The 16400-nt window shown below is 34.8% G+C and overlaps 1 protein-coding gene across 2 annotated transcripts in view; it reads left to right on the plus strand.

Annotated features, from left to right (window-relative positions):
• Positions 1 to 16400, plus strand: part of DIAPH3 (diaphanous related formin 3) — a 558347-nt gene that overhangs the window by 192504 nt on the left and 349443 nt on the right. For both annotated transcript variants that reach the window (XM_036299517.1, XM_036299518.1), the window contains 5 exons: positions 2198 to 2316; positions 4386 to 4450; positions 11187 to 11291; positions 14822 to 15109; positions 15879 to 15993. In XM_036299517.1, coding sequence (XP_036155410.1) covers positions 2198 to 2316; positions 4386 to 4450; positions 11187 to 11291; positions 14822 to 15109; positions 15879 to 15993 — 692 coding nt within the window. The remainder of the gene's footprint in view (positions 1 to 2197; positions 2317 to 4385; positions 4451 to 11186; positions 11292 to 14821; positions 15110 to 15878; positions 15994 to 16400) is intronic.

Below are 16400 nucleotides of genomic sequence, written 5' to 3' on the forward strand. Positions count from 1 at the left end.
TAACACGCATTCCCGATACATATAAAGCTCTCGTTGTTTCGATCTGTCATTGTCGATCGTGAATTTGGTTGACACTTTTATTGTAGAAGAAGGGCAAATATGATATTAAAATATTTCTTTTAATTAATTTCCTTTCAATATGCATGAATCTGTGCACTGGGACACTAGTTAGTAGATAAGAAAATTAGAATATTTCTTCATTTTCACGTTTAGAACATAAGGACATTTTATTGTAAGGGATTTTGATTGGAGAAGGTATACCAAGGATGCCCCTGCCAACCAAGAAAAATCAAATTCAGTAAGATAATTGGAAAGTGGAGGAGGAGATCAAATTCAGTTCTGCAACAAAAATTAGTGGCTTACCATGTGCAGAATACTATGCTAGTTGAATGTGCATAGGAGATAATTTCTGATATTCTGTAAAAATATTACAGAGAAAGTGAAAAGATTTTAAAATATATTCTAATAGGGCTTTTTATCAGTATATAATGAAATTGTGTTAATCTCTTAATTAAGATTTTTCCATATTCCTCTGACATACACTAACTTACTGATATCAGTCATAGAGATTATTTTCTCAATTTACATTTCTGGAAATCAGATGTACATTATTCTCTGCTAATATAGCCTTGCTGAAAGAGTTTTTACACAAAATTTGAGCAGTATCATAAACGAGCTCATGATTGGGCTTGTGGAGGAGGGAAAATATTTACTGAAATGATTTTTTCTTTCAATGACATAAGTAGATTATGGTTTTAATTAAAATATTTTCATTATTGAAACAGCATTAGGATAGCATTGAATGAGTTAAAAGGAATGGAAGTGCATCATCTAAATCTTCAAATGTGATAGATACAAATATGTGTGCAATTTATGTACCTTAAGTGTAAGTGTGATTATGGCTAAGATATTAGAGAGTGAGAGATTATTTTTTGAAAGCAGTTGATAATACCTTTTTGCTTTGATTTGTACCCAGAAGTAGTGTCCTGTTCATTTTTACTTTGACAATTAATGAGCAATAGCCTTTTTGCTAATGTTAAGCTGTAGTAAATCTTATTGCAGGTATTCTCCTTCACAGAGCACACCTGGGCTTCCCCTCTACCCCCAGGCATGTTGCCATTACCTTCCTCCCTCCAAAGCTTTAAGGGCCCTTCCTTTACCTCTGTGATTTTACCAAACAAATGTTCTCTTATAGTTGGAGTCTTGGCTCTGAATTCTTTCCTAGCCAGAACTCAAGTACTTAATTTTTTAAAAAGTGTATTGCATGTAATGGATGGTTTATTAGGTGTAGGATAAGTTGGGTAAGGGCGGTTTACAGGGAAGGAAAGCCTGAGTGGCTAGAGAGGCCATCATATAGATTGTAAAGACAGTTTGGAGAGGAAATATATGCAAAAAGTCATTGAGGGGAAAAATTAGTTATGGGGGTGGAGAGTAGCTGGGGATGACTGACTGACTGTACCTTATTAGAATATATTGCCCACCCTATTACTTTAGTTTGGTTTTGTTTATAAAATATTCTAGCTGTTTCTTTCACATATGTTGGCTTGAGTTTGAAGGGGTGTTCTTTAGCTTATTACACACATAAGTGGACTGAACTGGAATGAAACATGAACCTTTTTGGGCATTTTAGTTAATTTTTTGGACAAAATTGTTATACTAAATTTTTCTAGCTTTTTTTGAGTAAGAATTATTTATTTGATATCATATATAATTTATAGTATCAGTTTTTAATTTGGTTCCATATACATTCTATGGTTTGAAGAACTTCCAGAGAAATTTTAAAAATTTGTTTTGTTTTATTTATGTTAATAAAACAAACCAATGATAGCTATTTCAGTATGGTAAAGTGGTTGGTTGATGATCTTTATTGAGGACTGCTTTTGAGCACATATCTCAGGTTATCTTAATATTTTCTCTTTTACTGTCTACTAAGTCAAGATTCTGATTTATATAAGAAAATCATCTTTAAAGCACAATATTTTTGTGAAAAAGTTATAAAAATAGAGTGTCTTAAAATCATTAGGAGGAAAGTGATAGGGTAATTTTATTTACTGACACTCCCATGTTAAATCTGTTATGTCATCTATTGAAACTATACAAAGTAAATTATTAAACTTGAAATCAAACTTATCAAGATATTTTGTTTTAATGTAAAATTACACTGTGGAATTCAATATACACTCTTTTTCTGCTTTAGGCAACAGTACTTCAAATTAATTGATGAGTGTGTATCTCAGATTGTATTACATAGAGATGGGATGGATCCAGACTTCACATACCGAAAAAGACTAGATTTAGATTTAAGTCAATTTGTTGGTGAGTATCCCTCTGTTATTTAAATGGAAATATCTTATTGTCTCTTACCCCCTGGATTAGCTCTAGACTATTTGTTGTCACAGTCAGGCCTGTAGACTACTGAGGCCCTTGATAGCCTTTTTAGGGGTTCTAATAGTTAAAACTATTTTCATCATAATATTAAGACATTATTTGTCTTTTTTCACTGTGTTGTGTGTAATCGAACCTGGGACCCTTCAGTCTGTGGGCCAGTGCTCTATCCGCTGAGCCAAATCGGCTAGAGCAGCACACACTTGCTGCTGAAGTGTTTATATCTTTAAGGAAAATGAATGATAAAATTTGTTACCAATGATAAAATTCAAGCTTTCAAGTAAAATTTCAAAATGTGGAATGATTTTCGGATAGTATCTGAAAAGAAAGTTTATCCTGGACATTAGGAGCATTTTTTTTCTTGAGTTAATGTTTTTGTCATTTAGCACTTGCTGAATAGAGGACATAGGAAGGAAATATAATATTTGAACACAATTTGGCTATATAAGTGAAACATATTTACATAGTTATGTTTTTTTATTTATTGATATTAAATGTTTAGAATAAGTTTATATGCACTAAACAATACAAATACAGATGGTGTGGATATGAACAGATGAGAGAAGATACAAGGTTGAACAGTTTGGGAGACAGATATTGGAAAGTATGGAGCACAGATAACTTAATGTATTATAGTGAAAATCAAGAGACACTCTGTAACAGGAATCAGAAGTTTAAGTATTTATTTAGTACTATGGAGCCAAGCAATTTAGAAAGTAAAATGACCAAAATTGGGATTAGATAGGGATCATAGTTTCCTTCTTTTATAGCAGGAAGTTATCTATAATGTCTTAAATAGATATGTCAAGAAGTAATAGTATGAGCATTTTATTTAGAGTTAGAAACTAAGCACCAGAATAATCTAAAACAGAAAGGGATAAAAGAGATTCCATTTAGGGAGTCGGGTTTACTTTTCAATGCAGTTGATTTGGTTCACTATTACTTTTCATTAGAAGATCCTCTGCAATGTTTTTGAAAGCCATGCTCATGTATTATTTTTATTAAAAAAAAAAAGTAGGGATAAAATACATTGAGAAATCCATGCATACACTTTGAATAATTATAAAGGCAATGGTAGCTATCAGCTGTTAAAGTGTGTATACAATTTTTTGGGGGGCACCATATATATATATATATTTATTTATTTATTTTTTTTAAACCTGAGGATGTTTTGGTGATCTGAGAAAGATAGACAGATAGATAGAGAAACCGAGATATGCAAGAAAGATCAATTGATCCATCAGTTGCCTCCTGTATGCGCCCCCACTAAGGATCGAACTCAAAACCTGGGCATGTGCCCTGACCAGAAATCGAACCAATAACCTGTGGGTGCACGGGAGGATGCTTCATTCAACGGAGCCACAGCAGTCAGAGCCTAATGTAAACTATTTTAATCACTATTCCTTCTTAAAGACAAAATCCTAGAAATAGATTTGCTTATACTGTGAAATTTCTTATTTATACTTTTATTATGTTGGCAATTTGGTTTCTCTGTGCCACCTCCAAGTTTGGCATTATGGATTATTTAATCTTTGCTATTATTAAAAATTTTATATTTTCATATCATTAGGGAAAGTAAAATATTTATTCATTTGTTTTAGCAATTTTTAGTTTTGTTATTCTTAACTTTCTGTTCATTACTATGGCCCATTTTCCTATCTTGTGTTGGATATCATCTCTTCTTCCTTCAAAGTATTTATGGACTGATGATAGAAACCTTTGAGTATTGTATGTTACAGTTGAACTTCCTCCTCCTTTTGCCTAATAGTTTAATATTGTGGTAGGGTTTGTCTTTCCCTTTATGTTTTATGGTGTTGTTATTATGCTTAGAAAATTCTTCTTCATTCCAACAGTGTAATATGTTCCTCAATTTTGCTTATTTTATTACTGGCACTGTTCTAAATCTTTCTGATACTTTTTTTCTTTCTTTCTAAACTTTTAAAGTCATAATGAATTTGAGAAGCACTGCAGTTTAAAATTTCTTGTCTTTGGAATTTTAGATATTTGCATAGATCAAATGAAAGTAGAAGAGTCTGAAGAGAAAGCATCAGAATTTTACAAGAAAGTAAGTGACTTTTATTATTTGGGGAACTGCTGAAGGTATGCTCTGCCTTAGAGTCTTTGTTGTTGCCACTTTCTTCTTTAAAAAAAAAAAATATGTGTATATATATATATATATATACATATACATACATACACACACACACACATATATCAAGGTGTGTGTGTATAAAATTGATTTCAGAGAGGAAGGGAGAGGGAGAGGGAGATAGAAACATCAATGAGAGAGAATTATTGATTGTCTGCCTCTTGTACGCCCCCTGATGGGGACTGAGCCGCAACTTGGGCATATGCCCTTGACTGGAATCGAACCCAGGACCCTTCAGACCATAGGCTGCCACTCTATTCACTGAGCAAAACCAGCTAGGGCTGCTTGCTGTTTTGATTAAAGCTACTTCATTTTAGATCAGGTTGAATCATATAAAATTATCATTTTCATAGGTTAAATATATCAGATATTGCCAATTTATTTCAGCCTAGTAGTATCACTAACTATGTAGCTATTCATTCCTCATTTTTCTTTAAGATGGTGTTTTTATCTCTGCTTATTTAGTAAGTACCCATTACACTTTCTCTCTCTTGCTCTCTCTTTTTTTGTTTTTGGAGGGGCGTTGTTATCTTCACATTTTAGGTATTCACTCTGATTTGAATTCATAGGACTGGTTTCTTACATAGGATAAATAATAATAATTATACTACAACCACCTTGATGAACGTGAACACTTACTATGTGTTAGGCACCATGCCGCACAACCTACATTTTATTGTATTTGGTCTTAAATAAATTTTGAGAAGAAACTGCACATTTTTATAAACTTGTAAGATAAAAGGTAACTGCAAATGGTAGGCACTTTTTCATAAGTTAGCAGTAACTTATGAAAAACTTTGTAAATTTCCTAAGCTGTTCTAAAGCTTACCAAACATTTACTGAGAGGGTATTATATCTCAGACTTTTGGTTACAGGCTAGGATTACAGCTGTGAATAAGATATTCACAATGGTGATCATTTAAATATGGATCTTTTAAATTAAGTGTTATACCTGACAGATGTCTATATTACCGAGTAACCCCTCACCCCTACTTTATATTCTAAGCTCAGTTAGAATTTTTACTCTTCATGGGAAAAATAGTAGGAAACTTTCAGGTACTTAATTTGGATGTATCCCAGGTAGTATAAATTTGCTTTTATAATGATTTTTAGGTATATAGTTTATATGAGTGGTGTTAAACATGATAACTTCCTCAATACATTGTTTTAAAATTGTAAGCTTTAAATGTAAGTAGAAGAAAGCCCTTGTTCAAGGTTAGTTGTTTCCTTTTAGTCAAAAGTTATATGTTTTAGGTATATTCAGAATATATTGTTTGCTCCATAAAAGATTTCTACTGCCATACCATTTTGTATATATCAGCAAGAACTTCTTTCTGATAGCTTTATAAGGACACATGTAAATACTTTGCTTTAGGCAGGAAGCTATCCTAGTTGCTAGACACATTCTTTATTTGGTGCATAAATTTGAAAAATGAAGACCAGAAATGTCAGAAAGTACACAGAGAATATTGAATTATCAACCTTCTTGTACAGATGCACTAATACATTTACCCTAGGGACTGAAATTAAGCAGAGCCTCAACCTTAACTGTGTTTCTTGACATTTTTTGCGTGTAATATTGTAAGCGTAATATTGCTCTGGTAACTCTTTTTGGATGGGTATCATATCAGTTTTTATAAAGTACATCTTTAATGTAGACTCATTTTATCCCCTAGGCTACTGTGATTTGACTGTAGGTATTATAAAGATGTTAAAGCAAAGTTTATATTTTGTCTGACCCTCTTCTAAGGGAGGATCTAGATATTTTTCTCTTTGGTAATAATAATGATACTTTCAATATGGCCAAGTTAATTTATTAAATTCTGTTTATGTGTACTAATTATGACTAATTGTTTTGATAGTTTTATCTTTGTTCCCCTGCACAATTCTTTATTCTTTTGAATCTCATTCTAAGGCCTATGAAATATGATAGTGTACATATTTATATTGTGAAAAAGGCTTTTTTATTCTTACTCATGAGAATTTAATTTTTTTTATTTCTTGTTAAGTAGCAGTACACATTGAGCAGTTATCAAAAGGAGAATAGAGAAAATGACTTCTTAAAGTTTTTGATGCTGGGAGATTGGGGGGCTTTATTATTTGATAGATAATGACTTATTTATTTAACATGAAAAGGAAGATTGGATAGGAATTAGCTCCTTAGTTCATTCAACAAAGATATATTGAGTTTAATTATGAATTAAAGCTTTGGAAAGGTGATGAGTAAAATAAAAAAGATTTTTCACTATTCGTGAACTTCTAGGTTAGTGAGTGTTACTACATTTTGATATTTTTATATTACATCCTGATGATTACTAGGGTAGAAAACCCTATGTGGTGTGTAAACCTGTAGGAAGCATTCCTCACCTAATCTTGGGTGTGGAGGGAAGACTTACTGAAGGAAGTGGTAGGTAATGTGAGTCCTAATGGATACATATGAGGCAACTAGGTGGGATAATAAGGAGCCATACATAAAATTTGAATTTCTTTTTGTTGTTAGTCCTCACCTGAGGACATTTTTCCCCATTGATTTTAGAATGAGTAGAAGGGAGGGGGAGAGACAGAGAGAGAGAAACATCCATGTGAGAGGGACACATCGATTGGTTGCCTCCTGCACTCGCCCTGACCAGCCGAGGTATGTGCCCTTGACCAGAATTAAACTTACAACCTTTCAGTCTGAGGACAATGTTCTGACCACTGAGCAAACCGGTAAGGCTTGAATTTATTATAGGTAACTCAAGCAGAACATTCCCTAAACCAAATTAATTTTTCTTGTGCCTAAAACTGCCTTTCACCCTGCCTTTTAAATCCTTATCTTTCCCATCAAAATATAACACTTTGCAGCTTGTCATGCAGCAGAACACCATGGTCATCTTCTACATGTTCCCCCACGCATTTTCTTCATTCAGTCAGACACCTTTTTGAATTCTGTAAAAATATTTTGCTTTATGTTCTTCTCATTATCCTATTTTCTACCTTCATTCATGCAGGCCTTTAGGTCACTTGGATAACTGCCGTAGCCCCTCAACTCATTTTCCTGCCTCGGTGCTTCTCTTTCAGTCCACACTTGCTGCTGGTTGGGTTTTCCATAGTACAAATTTGATTGTTATTTTCTTCTTATAAACTACTGGCCCGGTGCACAAAATTCGTGCAAGAGTAGGTCTTCCTTTCCCCGGTTGCTGGCACCGGCTTCCCTCTGGCACCTGGGACCTGGGCTTCCCTCCGGCTGCTGGCAGGCACCTGGGACCCAGGATCTCCCCGGCCACTGGCAGACATCCGGGACTGTGCTTCCCTTGCAGCCCTGGCTTTGTCTGGAAGGACATCCGGTCTAATTAGCATATTATGCTTTTATTATTATAGATACTTTACTACCTCTCAATGTTGTTTTTGGAAAAAGAAAACACTTTTTGACTTATTGTAAAACTGCTTTCAACAATTCCATTTCTGATTACATTGCTAGCTTCTCCCCCTGCAGTTTGTTCTTCACACCTTTTTGTGCCCCTTGTAAGGGATTGCTTGTCATCCAATGCTGATTCCTCCATTTGAAATGTTAGCTTCAAACCTGGGGTCCAACATCCTTCCTCCAGGAATCATTCACTGTCTGTCTATCTGTCTGTCTTTATTGCTGGTAATTTGTATAGGTTTTGGCTTGTTTGCTTTTTCTTTGTCACCAGACACTATACTCACTAAAAGCAATTACCATATTCTGTTCTACTCTATATTCCTAGCACCTACCACTCTGAGGGACACATCTAGGCATGCTATTAGATATTTATTGCATAATGGGAAATAGGTAGTCTGGGGCCATATGCCGGAGGGTTCTTAGATATTAAGTTAATGAGCATATCCTTTATAATGAAGCCAATGAAGAAGGTTTAAGGGCAAAGGGGACGTGTCATTTGAGCTGTCCTTTAGAAAGAATAGCGGTATTCAAAAAACCCCAAAATATGTAGGGGGAAGATAGTATTGATTTTGAAAATACTGTTTTGTTTTTTTTGTTGGTTTGTTTATCTTGAAAAATGTTCATTAAGAAGTTGAAAATACATTTAAGGACTGATAAGTAGTCTGGAATTCAGATGAGAAACTGAGCTAGGTAGCAGGATTTGGAAGCCATCAATATAATAATGGTGATTGAAGCATATGGGTGTGGAAGATAGCATGCAATGAAAAATGTGTTGTGAGTCCAGGAGAGGGTGAGGAAGGAGTCCAATACAATGGCAACATTAAAGGGTTGGATTGAAGAGTAGGAACTAATATAGAACTGGTAGGAGCAGTCAATGAATTAGGAGGACCAGACGAGTGTGTTGCAATGGAACATATAGGGGAAGGGAGATGGAATATGGGGACAAGTTTGTAAGTATTTATGTTTTAGACAGGGGTGATGGTAGTGTTTTATAATCTGTATTGTTCGACACAGTAGCTATCAACCAAGTGTTCCCATTGTGCCCTTATAAAATGGCTAGTGTGACTGAGGAACTGAAAATTTAACTTTATTTGACTTGAATTAGATTTACATTCTACCCTATTAAATAGCACAACTATAGAGAAGTCAAGCAAGATGAGGCTGGGAGAAGTCCAGGTGATTTGAAATTTGGTAAGCTGTAGTTTTTAGAGTGAAAGAATGATAGCTTAGTTGTAGTGCATAATGAAGTGAATGAAGGTCAGCAGGTCAGAAAAAGTGAGTATGGAGTAGGAACACTGTTTAATGAAGTGGGCTTTGAGGCAAAAATAAGATTAGTTAGGTGACATGGGGTGAGTCAAAGGACAGAAGGACAGCGAAGTTCACAGTGCAACAGAGCCCTGAGCAAAATTGACTTAGCTAGTTCCTGTGGAATCCCTGTGTGACAGGAGGGCTTTGGGTTATCCTCTGAGTTCTAAGCATGCTGTGGCTTGTATATTAGTTATTTTACTAGGTTTAAGTTAGCATCTTTTTTTTTTTTTTTTTTTTTTTTTTTATCCAAGGCTTAGGGAGAGAAGAGGGAGGGGGGGAGGGAGTGAGGGGGGGGGGGAGAGAAAGAGAGAGAGAGAGAGAGAGAGAGAGAGAGAGAGAGAGAGATATTAAACAGGCAACCTAGGTATGTGCCCTGACTGGGAATAGAACCCGAGACGCTTCGTTGCACACACAGGTCGACATTCTAACCAACTGAGCCACACTGGCCAGGGCAAGATTAGTATCTTTTTAAAATTATTAATGGTAGGAGGGGTTTAGAGTAGCTGCAGTAGTAGTAGGAGTGATAATGCTGGTGTTGTTTGGGAAAGGTAAAAGATATTTGCATCTTTTTTTTCTAGTAGTTTCTGTTATCTTTATAAAAGAACACAGGGTTTGGAGTGAGAGGATCATGAGTCAGATTTATTTTTCTAACTATAATGAGAACTGTAATATTTATTTCATATTTGTTTTTGTGATAAAATGCAAAAGTGCTTATTTTTGTACTTTCAACTCTGTAAAACATGGGGGAGGCAAAATGTGTGGGGGCAGGGGTGCATATGGGAAATCTCTGAAACTTGCCTATTTTGTGCTGAACCTAAAACTGCTCTAAAAATAAAGTCTATTAAAAAGCTGTAAAGCATTATCTGAACATCAATTGTAGGAAGGCAGTGTGGTTTCATCTAAATAACTCAAACTTTAAAGACACAATTTGGCTTTTAATCTCACATCTTTTACTTCCTGGTTGTCTGATGAGGGACTAGTAACTGGCTCTGTATTAAGGACAGAATAAGATTCACTCAGCCCTTTGTTAACTGTCGAGTTATATATTGTTATTTTCCTTATTGAGGTGTGACTGTATTTTAAAGTTTCAGGCTACAGTTGTGAAATAGTTGCATTATTTTTAACTGATTGGCCCCCATCCCCTATTTTTTAAAAAAAGAGTCAAATACTTGTTTCTGATAATGAGAAAATACCCTATTTAAATTTACCTCTATTAGGAGAGGTGTTTCAGTCGTAATGATAGTAAGCTATTTGAATGCAAGATGGGAACTTGTGATGAGTGGCTATATAAATTAAAAAAACTCATTGGATTCACCAAATTTTACCATTTACCTTTCTCACACTAGGGACTTTGAAAGATTTATTCATCCTTAATCTCACAAAGATTAATCTCCAACAGATTAATAATAAATGAAACAGACTTTATTTTCTTAAATGGTGGAAGCTTAGAGCCTACATCAGCGTTCTTAAATCTCCTGGTGTTGTAAGAAAAAGCTAAGTAATTGATGCATTTATATAATGAGTTATTTATTTATAAACAAAAATATTAAAATGGAATTTTTTAAGTCCTCTTGATAAACTTTAGGTAAATTTTAAGTATACATTTTTGCAGGTGGGGGTCAGGAAACTCGGTACAATGGTTTGCTCTCTATTATTTTACACAAAATCACCATGAAATTTAGGGACTTTGAAGAAAAAAAGACAGGGCTGCAAATAACTATGGGCCAGTTTCCTCTGCTGAGAGAAGGTCACGGACTCCATCTCTGGCTTTGTCTGCTGCCTTGCAAATGATTTTGGTAGGACTTCAAGAAAGGCTGTGGGTGACAGCAAAAATCTACCATTCCTTTCATAAAAGTTTATGTTCTGCTGACATGATTAGAGTCATATTTCTCTATAAAAAGTGCTTTTCATTTCCATCTCTCTCTCATATTTTCTTTTCAGTTTGAAAAAGAGTTTACAGACCACCAAGAAACTCAGGCTCAATTGCAGAAAAAAGAGGCAAAGATTAATGAGCTTCAAGCAGAGTTACAGGCTTTCAAGTCTCAGGTAAAATACCACCTATCCAGAGGAATTTAGTATTAAAAGCTTACCAGGGGCGCAAAGGTCATGTCATATCTTCACAGCATCAAAATGTTTAATCTTTAATTTCACTTGTATGTTTTCATAGTGTTTTTTATATGTATATATGTATATTTAGGAAACTTATTTTTCTACTTTTCAGTTTTCTTTTTTAAGAACGTCTAAACTGTCACTAACCAATCTGCTTCCTTATGTTTCGTTTGGGTTTTGTTCGTAATGTCACATTTCCTAAGTAATTAAACACAGAGGGTAAGAAAGTCTTTTCATCTTAGATTTGTCATTCATCACTGATCTTTATCCTACTACAGGAAATTATTGCTCAAGTTATTTATTTTTTAAAACCTTAAGCTTTTGGGTACCTTGCAGTGAGAGATAACCTCTAGCTGAATGAGAACATTTTCTGATAATTTTTCAATTTCCAAAAGTAAACAGATTTAAAACATGACAAAAAAAAAAGAGAGAGAACAAATCTTGATTGTGAAGCAGATAGCTCATACACACCCTCTACACATAAAACATTTTAGATAGCAAGAAATACAACCTTTGTCTTTAATGGATGAAGAGATAGACAATTCACAGCTAAATTTCGTTGTGTAGATTTATATATAGGATGATGAACAGTTAATATCATTTTCCTTTTATCCTAAGTTATGGTTATGCTGAAATAGTCTCAGATGTACTATTTTGTATATTGGTATACTGCTTCCTATATTATTGGCAATTTTTTTTTTCTTTTGAATACTTAGTGGATTGTTTGTTACAGAGACTGTCTGAAGATACCCTAAGGAAGAGCTATCTTTTAGTGTTCAATTAAAAAAAAAAATTTAAAGCTTCTGCCCTGGCTGGAGTTGGTTGGAGAGTTGTTGGTTGTACACCAAAGAGTTGCAAGTTCCATCCAGGGCTGGGGCGATTATGGGAGGCAGTCGATGGATGTTTCTCTCTCACATTGATGCTTCTCTCCCTCTCCCACTTCTCTCTCCCCTCTCTCTCTCTCCCTCTCCCTAAAAATCAGTATTCTTGGGTGAGAATTACAAATTAAAAGCTGCTATCTAGAAATAAATTATTCTCAATTATTTTTTTTCTTTAGTGCATAAAAAGAAAGGGCAATAGTTTATTGAACTTTCTCATGTTTCTCAGATGGCTCCCTGTCTATCATATTAAAAGAAATGTTTGGTTATATTTTTATTTCAGATAGAGTTATAGACAATGGCTGAAATATTTATGATTAGTTTTTTTCTGGTCTGGGCTAACATAAATTTAAAGACTTCCTTTGCTTTTTAATTTCTCCCAGTTGAAGAGTTACTTATAAATGTACTCTAAATTTAGAAAATTCCAGTTTGTGGAAAAACATATTCACGATGTTTAGATATGTTATTGTTGCATGTGCTTTTATATAAAATAGAAATAAATTTACATTTTGAAATTGAGATTAAATCCTATATTGTATAAAATTGTGGACAATGATGACCTGTTTTTATGGCTATCAGAAAAAGACCTGGAATTGAAGGCATAATATTGGCTACCATATTCATTTTTGAAGAACAAATGACAAATTCTTCCTTTGGATTAGTGTGTATTTCTCATGAAATCTATGCATTTGTTTTAAGATGCTTTTCTTTGATAAAAGCTACGCTGATTATGAAGGTTATGAATAAAATATGTCCTATTCTTTTTTTATTTTAGTCATTTAGTCACTTAACAACCAAGTATTTTTAGATGTTGGGGATATGATAGTGAGCAAGATAGTCACAGTGTCCTGCCTCATGAACAGTATATTATACTAGCATATGAACTAGTCTAGAGCAGAAATTCAACCATATCTTTGTTTTAAGATGTTAATAGCTAACTACGAAATGTATATTGAGTCTGAGTACAATATCCATACATTGTTAACATTCAAAGGGCGGTAAATACTATATAATATCCCAGTAAAGTGATTCTTCTTTATAGTTCATCTTTCAATAAGACATGTTCTCTGATTTGTGGTTTCAATTTCTATGACACTTTTTCTCTGATCTCAAGTGTCAATTTCAGACTTTTATGCATGCTCTGTTTTTCGTAACTATGTCAAAACTTTTTAAATGATTTATTAGCATTTATTAAATGTTTACCATTTGCAATGTAGTTGTATGTATGTGTGGCTCAGTATTGAAGTTAGTAATTTTAGGAGAATAATCATATCACAAAAAATTATTTATGAACCCAGATCATCTTTATGCCAATCAAAATGCAGTGCATCTATTAAATTATTACCATGCCATAGAAATATAAGGACAAAAGTGACCAGTGGACACATTTGTCTTTATTTCACTCTTCATTTTTCCTTGCTTCTCTGTCAGTCACAACATTAGGTGCTGGGAAAGTCACTTTCTTCATAGAGTTATAATCTATCAAAGAAATACATTCTAATGATTCCTTAAGAAGTTAGGAAACACTTTTGGTAAGAGCTGTCAAGGAGAAGTACAGGGTGCTATCAGTGTGAAATGAGTGGTCAGATAAGGCTTTCTTGAGGAAGGGATGTGTTGCTAAGATTAAAGGTAGGAGATGGGCAGGTGAAGAGGATATTCCAGGTGGAAGGAACAACGTGTGCCCAGGCCCTGAAATTGAAATGAGGTTGAATTGTATGTGAAAGTCACTTGACCTGTTTCAGATGATGGCATATCTTTGGAGCTATTATTGAGAATTTTAGATTTTTTTTCTCAAGGGCAAAAGCAAGATAATACTAGTTAACTCTTTTTCTGGATATTTTTCTTATTTAAATGCTAGTGTTGTTTAAAATTCTGTGCACAGAACTTTCTTCATGCTACATACTCTGTGCAACTCTAGTTGAACATCTCTACTTCCATGGCCTACCCATCACCTAGAAACTGCTGATTTCAAATCATCAGACCCATGTACCCATTTCCCTCCTGGATATTTCCACCTGGATGGGCAAACTACCTCAAAAAGGGGAATAATATTTCTTTTAATTACACTTTTATGAAAACAAAAGCTATAATTATATTCTTAAACTGGGAAAAACTTCACTGGAATTTTTAGGTTAAGCCATATGAAATTTGTGATATTTACTTATTTTTGGTTTAAAATAATATATCATCATCATCATTATCATCATTATTATTATTATTATTGTTATTATTTTGAATCCTCACCCAAGGGCATACTTAGAGACAGAGTGAGAGGGAGAAAGAGAGAAAGAGAGAAGAGAGAGAGAGAGAGAGAGAGAGAGAGAGAGAGAGAGAGAGAGAGAAAGGAACATTGCAGTGAAACAGAAACATTGACCCGTTGCCTTATGTATGTGCCCCAACTGAGGATCGAACCTGAAACCCAGGTATGTGCCCTGACTGGGAAACCAGCAACCTTTCCTTACACAGGATGATGTCCAACTAACTGAGCCTGGCAATAGTACATTATTTTTAAGGAAAGTGTACTTTTATATGTTCTGTAGAGTTCTTAGACATGTTGCTTATTTATTTTATTTTTATTTTTCTCTCTAGTTTGGTGCCTTGCCAGCTGATATAAAGACCTCTTTGCCCCTAGTACAAGAAAATGAAACTGGGCACCCAGCAGTTCCTCCTCCCATGGCACCACCTCCTCCACCACCACCTCCACCCCCTCCTCCACTCCCAGGCATGCCCCTGCCATTTGGTGGTCCTGTGCCTCCACCACCTCCCCTGGGATTTCTCAGTGGAGGAAACTCTCTTCCACCGACCCTGCCATTTGGGTTAAAACCAAAGAAAGAATTTAAACCTGAAATTAGCATGAGAAGATTGAACTGGTTAAAGGTAAGTAAATAAATAAATGGAAGAAAACATACTCTTACCTATATTAAAATTACTTTTGTTTTGACTTCTATATAATTTCCAGTAGGAACCCCATTAAAAGTGATTTTTTAAAAAAATATATTCTATTGATTTTTTTACAGAGAGGAAGGGAGAGGGATAGAGAGTTAGAAACATCTATGAGAGAGAAACATCAATCAACTGCCTCCTGCACACCCCGCACTGGGGATGTGCCTGCAACCAAAGTACATGCCCTTGACAAGAATTGAACCTGGAACCCTTCAGTCCACAGGCTGATGCTCTATCCACTGAGCCAAACCAGCCAGGGCAAAAGTGATTTTAAATGAACAGATTTTTTTTTTTTTTTCTTTTTAAAGGGTTGAGACAAATTTCTTTGCTCTTGACTAAGGCTTTGGTGGTTTAAAAATTTAGTGGGAATCAATGTTAGTTGGTCACATAACCTTAGGAAATGCTGGGTACTGTGTCCTGCACTTGAGTCATAGTGCACATGAGCATAATTAAAGTTTTGGCAAGAGTTATTGATAAGAAACAAACTTTGTTTCATTCAGCTTCGGTCCTCCCAGTTTTTTTCTCTCATAGCTTACCTTCCTGCAGAACTCATATTTCATTGAACAAAGTTTGGAGAAAAATCATACAGGATTACTTCCGAAACATTGGCTGGCAGCTATGGGACTTTGGGTCTGAATGTAATGATTGGGCTGGGACAGATGAAACACCCTACTATTTATAAATCAGTCTTCTCTGATTGCAGATCAGACCTCATGAAATGACTGAAAACTGTTTCTGGATAAAGGCAAATGAAAATAAGTATGAAAATCAGGATTTGCTTTGTAAACTTGAGAATACATTTTGTTGCCAGCAAAAAGGTAAGTTTCACATCATGATTATATGTTATTTTACTATTTTAACACTGCCACTTTTTATATGTTAACTAGAAAGCATTATTTTAAGATGTATATATATACTCGGAGTAGCCAGATTATTATGACCACTTGACATTTGTAGGCAAATTAGCTATGATTTCATGCTGAAGTTGCTAGAGGGCCAGACCATTATAAATAGGGAAGCAGGTTGTTTACCACGACAGTAGAAGTGATTTTTTTCTGAAGATATGGGTAAACAATGTGATTTAACAGCCTTTGAACGTGGGAGATACACACACACACACACTAGAGGCCCGGTGCATGAAATTCGTGCATGGGATGAGGGGGTGGTCCCTCAGCCTGGCCTGCACCCTCTACATTCTGGAACCCCTCAGGACTGCTGGCTCCTA

This window comes from Myotis myotis, unplaced genomic scaffold (genome assembly GCF_014108235.1).
Source record: "Myotis myotis isolate mMyoMyo1 unplaced genomic scaffold, mMyoMyo1.p scaffold_m19_p_3, whole genome shotgun sequence".
NCBI lineage: Eukaryota > Metazoa > Chordata > Mammalia > Chiroptera > Vespertilionidae > Myotis > Myotis myotis.